At 47.8% G+C, this 6,702-nt stretch overlaps 2 protein-coding genes across 4 annotated transcripts in view; one reads left to right on the plus strand and one right to left on the minus strand.

Moving 5' to 3' along the window:
- mta1 (metastasis associated 1) overlaps window positions 1-6,702 on the plus strand; it is a 53,033-nt gene that overhangs the window by 12,564 nt on the left and 33,767 nt on the right. The gene's annotated exons all lie outside the window — the stretch shown is intronic.
- plekhh1 (pleckstrin homology domain containing, family H (with MyTH4 domain) member 1) lies at window positions 4,971-6,612 on the minus strand. Its single transcript, XM_046062806.1, has 4 exons — window positions 6,466-6,612; window positions 6,284-6,367; window positions 5,818-5,899; window positions 4,971-5,415 (listed from the first exon to the last, which is right to left on the minus strand). The coding sequence occupies exons 1-4, from the start codon at window positions 6,604-6,606 to the stop codon at window positions 5,180-5,182; spliced, it is 543 nt and encodes a 180-aa protein (XP_045918762.1). The 5' UTR covers window positions 6,607-6,612; the 3' UTR covers window positions 4,971-5,179.

Here is a 6,702-nt window from a genome sequence, read left to right on the forward strand (position 1 = left end):
TTGCCGACCAACATCATGTAAGAAGAGGCTCAGATGTTGTCACAGATGAATGGCGAGCCTATGGACAGGCCCTAACAGATGCAGTGGACAATTAAAGACAACCACTTCAGAAAAAGGTAGCCTATTAAAAGACATTTTAAAGTAATTGAATGGGAATACTGTTTGGGCAGTATGGATGAGAATCTCTTGGCACCTCACGATTCGATTTGATTACAATTCAGAGGGCAGCGATCCATCTTGATGCATTTTTTTTTCTGTGTATTTTCTGGATAATTATTAAGCATTTCGTTTGCACATTAAAATCCAAAAGAAATGTCTCCTCAATTGCTTTAAAGGACTAGTTTACATCCCTGATTTACTTTAGTAGCCTCAGCTTCTCCGTGGTCACCAGTGTCCTTCCTTTAATAACCAGTTGTCCGACTCCTCTGGACACTGAAATATAATTTAACTTAACTATCAGGATGTACAGTATGTGTACAGGACATCAGTTTAGCTTCAACCTGCTGTTCTCATTCCTCAACAATGTAATCGCAAGTAATTAACATTACTCCGTTACTAATTTAGCTAAACGTTACACTGCAGCCAAAACCGTGCTTTACAGACTGGGGATCTGTTAGCTAGCAATATATTTCCTTTTCCTTTTGTACATTTTTATTTTGTCATTGTAAGTCTTATTATTCATGTATGTTTTTTATGTATCTTAACTTAACATCAGCCTGCCCAGGGACTACGGGTGAAAATTAGCTCTTGAGCTAAAACCCGGTACAATGCATCTTCCCCTTTGAGGTTAATGTTTATTGTACTTTGTCCCGGTTTCTCTAAAAAAAAAAAATTATCTCTCTCTCTCTCTCTCTCTCTTTTCATCCGCTAACTTTCACCGTCACGTTCTCCCCGTTCTGCTGCTCGCTCTCTCTTTCACTGGCACACACACTCGCTTTGCACACAGGGAGCCAAAACAGCGATGAGTGTTGCTGCACGGTGTGCCGGTGAAAATCAATGTCACAGTCATATTGATGACCGTGTGAAATTTTGGTAGCGTGGTCATTCATTCAGCAGCGGCGAAATGCGTCGAATACAACACTGGTCGCAAAACGGGGGTTACGTACTGTAACCCGGATTCTATGAGTATAGGCGTAGCCCTCTAAGGCTATCGCTATTGGGTTTACCCCTTCCGCGCGCCTGCGCAACACTGACAATTTTAGTCTACGCCTCTCCTATGTCCGCACCTTGTATATACACACACACACACACACACACACACACACACACACACACAACGGTGAGACCCGGCCTTCGGCTTCCAAAGCAGCACTGAGAACCAATGTCCAGTGAGGCCTACAACTTAGAGGGCTGTGCCTATATTCCTAGAATACGGGTTACAGTACGTAACCCCTGTTCCATTTCGTATAGGCTTCGCCCTCTAAGGCTATCGCTATGGGGTTAGTTCAGTGAAAACCAAAGGGCGCACTGAGTGTTCTCCTAGTTGGCAAACAGATCCACCTCTGCCCTGCCGAACCGGAGCCAGATCTGGGCCACCAGATCGGGATGAAGACGCCACTCCTCTGGGCGAGGGCCTCCCGTCGACATGATGTCCGCCCCTCTGTTCAGCACGCCAGGGATGTATTCTGCTCTGATGGAGAGCAGGTGAGTGCGCGCCCACAGGAGGAGCCGCCTGGCCAGACCCAGTAGCTGCGCCGAGCGCACCCCGCCCTGGCGGTTTCTGTAGGCAGCCGCGGCCCTGTTGTCGGTGCGGACCAGCATGTCCCTTAGCAGAGGGGAGAAGTGTAGGATCCCCATCTACACCGTGAGAAGCTCCAGCGCGTTTAGGTGGAGAGGCCTGCGGCCCTGCCACAGACCGCCCACCACCTGAAAGAGGCAGGTTCCGCCCCAGCCCATCAGGGAGGCGTCTGAAGACCGAGATGTGGGACGTGACCCCGCCCAGGGGGACCCCGACCGAGAGAGAGAGAGGGGGTCCCGCCAGTAGGCCAAATCCGGGGCCACAGACAGGGGAACGGAGACGCGGCGCCGTCTCTGTCTCACCGGGTCGACACGCAGGCGGATGAACCACCGCTGCAGCCTCCTCATGTGGAGAAGGTCCAGGGGAACCACCATGTCAGACGCCGACATGAGGCCCAGGAGCCTCATGACCGACAGAGCTGCCACCGCCGCTCGTGGGACAACATGGTGGAGCAGCTCCATCAGAGCATCCACCCTCTCCTGAGAGCGCCGCGCTGTCCGGAGAGAGGAGTCCAGTACCATGCCAAGATAGGTGAGTTTCTGGGAGGGGAGAGGAGCACTCTTCTTCTAGTTCACCGTGAAGCCCAAGTAAGACAGGTGTGAGACTAGCTGGGCCGTCTGCACCACCGCTTCGTCCCGGGACGGCGCCAGCAGCAGCAGGTCGTCCAGGTAAAATAGAACCCTGATGCCAGACTGCCGCAGCGGCTCCAGGGCCGTCGGCAATACTTGGAAAAAGTGCATGGGGCGTTAGGGAGTAACCGAAGGGCAGGCAGTTGTATTGGTACTGGGCGCCCTGGAATGAAAACCGCAGAACTTCCTGTGTCCGGGAATGATGGACACATGAAAGTACGCAGGTAGATGGAAGAGAGCCAGTCTCCCTGGCGCACACACTCCATCAACTGTTTTTACTGTTAACATGCGAAAAGGTCTCACCATAATCGCCATGTTGAACAGTGACAGGTCCAGGATGGGCCTCAGACCGCCTGTCTTCTTCAGCTGGAGTAGAACCCCTTATGCCTGAAGCTCCTCTGGGCGGCGTTGTGAGCCGAGGAGGAGAGCACAGTCTCCACAAACCCTGCGGGGGGGGGGTTGCTCTGCTGCCCTTGCCACCGTCACGGTTCGGTGGGTGGAGGGAGGCAGAGGCAGGCAGTCACCGGGGCACGAGGTGGGGCAGCCACACCCTTGAGCCTGTAACCATGCGGCTCCCCCGACAAGGATAGGAGGACAGGGACAGGCAACAGAGGAAAAGGTCTGCCTGTGACATCGGAGCCAGGCTGCCTGAAGGCCACACGGCCAGCTACAGGCAGTCCACGCGGTGTGATGGCAGCCACTGACTTGCGTGCGTAATGTGTGGAGCAGCAATAGCAACTACACGCAGGGTTGTGTGTAGGGCTATCCTGTCCACTTGAAGGGTAATGACTGCTTCAAGGGCTCATTTGACCTGGCTTCTGTGAACCAAGGGGGAACCCCTGGACGCACAGAAGGACCGTGCCATTGATGCCGTAATTATGCACGAGCTCGCAGCTGGCACAGATTTCTTCGTCAGAAAAATATCTGTACCTGGTGTGTATATGTTCTGTCCACACGAAGCGAATGTCCGCTGTCGTGGGCTCATATAGTTTCTGTGGGGATGGGTGTGTGAAGGGACCTCTGATCGTGAACAGAGTGTACAGCTTGTTGCTTTGAGCTTCAAGCTGCAGATTAGCCACTTGGCTAAGCTGTAACCTAGTAGCTTTGAGGCCGGCGTCATCGGAGGTCGGAACGGGGGAAGCTCGGAGCTGCTCGGAGACCCGTGACTGGGAAGAGTGGAGCCATCCAAATCCTGCTCTTCCGTCAACAGAAGATCGAGGGCTTCGTCCAGAGAGCGAGTGGACTGCCACACCTACTCATCTTGAACAGCAAAGCTATCCGCCCGGCGCCGCCACGGGGCAGAAGGGCGAAGAACGGGCAGTGTGAACAGAGAGTGAGCGCTCGGCCGGCATGCTCCGGTCCGAGGCACGCCTCGCAGCAGGGACGGAGATCACCCAGCACGATGTAGCCCATGTGGCAGACACCAAGGCGACTCGCCCCGTTCTGGCCGGCTTGCTGGAAGACATCGTTCTTCTTGTTTTTTTGCTCTTTAGACAATCTTCTGCACTTTGGACAAATCTTCTGCTCTTTAGACAGCTCAGTGCTGAAGAAAAATGGAAGCCGAAGGCTGGGTCTCACCGTTGTATATATACAAGGTGCGGACGTAGGAGAGGCCCACACTGTGGGTGGGCGTAGACTAAAATTCTCAGTGCCGCACAGGCGCGCGGAAGGGGTAAACCCAATAGCGATAGCCTTAGAGGGCTACGCCTATACGAAATAGAAACGTAACAGATCACGGGTCTCTGTTATGTGCACACCTCCGACTGTCCGGGCACTGCACTTCCGCAGTTCCAAAGGTTCCGCCATTTGCGTTCCGTGAACATTATAGTATAATACAGTATAGTATACTTCTTTGCGATGCGGACGTGGAAGATTCTGAATTGATTATGAATGAGAGAGAGCGAGCAGCAGAACGTGACGGTGAAAGTTAGCAGAAGAAAATATTTAGTCAGTCTGGCAGAACATGTGCAGTGTAGGTCACAGTCTGTCTGTTAAGTGTGTTGTTTCCGCAACTGCTGGAAAAGTGAAGGCAGTTAGCGCTAGCTAACAGTATTCCCATTCAATTACTTTAAAATGTCTTTTGATAGGCTACCTTTTGTGAAGTTGTTGTCTTTAATTGTCCACTGCATCTGTTAGGGCCTGTCCATAGGCTCGCCATTCATCTGTGACAACATCTGAGCCTCTTCTTACATGATGTTGGTCGGCAACAGGTCTTCTCTTGAGCGATCTTTCACCACCCTGACAATGCGTTTTCTTGATGTAATTAAGTTGTGTTTTTTTGCTAAACTGTAAAATGTTCAAAATTCATACAGATTCATAAAGTGAAGAAACGTAAATAAAAGTTGTTTTCCTGCGCAAAATGTGTGTCACTTTACTTAAAGCAAACAAAGACATACATATATATATATATATATATATATATATACACACACACACACACACACACACACACATACATACATACATACATACATACACACATATAAATAAATAATCTGTAATGCAATAGAATTGTGCGTTATATACTGCAAATAAATGCCACTATTTTAATTTTATTGCTTTATTTAATGTCAAATGATTATATTATTCGTCATGCTAAACAAATTTGTTTTCATTTATCAATTTACGCATCCATATATGTATCTATAAAACAGAAACGATACCTAATTCTAACCAAGAAAGGGCAGAACAAAGTTTTGTAAACAATGGTTGCCGACTTCATTTTTGCAAGGCTTCCAATCTGTCCACCTTTGCGGTTTCTGTTCCATTTATGTGATCAGCCCAACTTGAATTAAAGAACACACTCATTACCTCAAAAGCTTCCTGCTACCCATCCCAAGATAATACAAATTAAGGGCAGCACACCTGTTGGCGAGGTCTTAATATTAGACGTGGCCCCACGGGGACCAGTCTGTCTCCAGCTGTCATCTTGGGCAGGTGGTGTGCCGGGGCAGCTGGGAGGAAACAGCGGACTGCTGGGCACCAGGTGGATATCCATTACAGGGGAGGTGGCAGGGGATACAAAGGAAGCAGGTTTCTCTAAGAGAGCTGGAGGAGAAAGACAACATCAGTAATTCAGGTTCTTTCCCACTGGAGCTCTGGGCATACATTCTCCTGCTAACAGCAATTAGCTTAGCTGATCTTTGTGACTGGCTTCCATTACAACACACATTTAAATGTATTAAATTGTAGATTAATATGTTATATTGACTTCAATATAAATGTTAACAGCAGTGGCACAGACAGACACCTGCAATTCTGTTTGTAGATGCTGAAAATTATCAAAAGAAAGAGTGCAGTATTTTGGCATAAAACAACCAGCCTAAAAATATATAAAATGAAGGTATTACCTTTCGCTTCTTCTACACTTCACTGCTTCTGTTGGCACTGCTGGCACAGTACAATTTATAGTGCAGTTTTTCAACACCAAACACCTAAAGCAGTATTAACCTTGTAGTTTGTCCTGCAGCAGCACCATCTGTTCTGTCTGCTTCAGGTTGGCCATTTTCAGCTGCTGGTTCTCTTGCTCCATCTGCAAGAAAGCACATATACGTCTTAAACCACAACTTTTAGCAGCCATATACAACTGTTACACTGAAAGGAATTAAATAGTGTAGTTTTGGAGTAGTTTGTTTTAACTCAACAGTAAACCTGATATTGTGATATGAATTTTCAAGTAAGTGCTATGCTTCTTAAAACTGCTTAATTAGAGTGTTTCATTGGGTCGTCATTTATAAATGAGCATTTTCAAATCCTATGTTTGCAGATAGAACAAAGGCATATAAACAGCTGTAGATATTACACTTTCAGTCATAAGCATCTCTTGTTGCCACAGATAATGTCTCTCTGCAGGGTGAGGGCTTTCCCAGAGGCTCTAACTTAAGTCAGGGGTGTATCTATACATGTGTGAGCTTACCTGTCTAAGCTTAAAGGTGACCCAGTCTTTAATCTTGGCGGCTTTCTCCTCAATAATTTTTGCCTCCTGGGCTCTGACTAAGATCTTTAGTCAGAGAAAACAAAGTTGGTGGATTATTTCAACTTACATTTTATGAACATAAATGGACATTTCTGTTCTTTATCTGACAGCTCCATTCATACCTGTTTTTCCAGCTGCATCTCTAACCTCTTTATCGCGTCATCTTTTTCTTGAACCTGACTGGTTAGGTCTTGATACTTTCTGTACAACGAGCTCTCTGATTCGCTGGTTTGTATGTTTGCAGACTTCAGCTTTTCTTCCATGACATGGATCTGAAATGCATAATTAGAGGAGTGAACACACAAACACAGCAAAAAGAAAGCTCAAATTTGATGCTTTCATTTAGTTTTGAGAGGCAC

This window comes from Micropterus dolomieu, linkage group LG11, assembly GCF_021292245.1.
Source record: "Micropterus dolomieu isolate WLL.071019.BEF.003 ecotype Adirondacks linkage group LG11, ASM2129224v1, whole genome shotgun sequence".
Lineage (NCBI taxonomy): Eukaryota > Metazoa > Chordata > Actinopteri > Centrarchiformes > Centrarchidae > Micropterus > Micropterus dolomieu.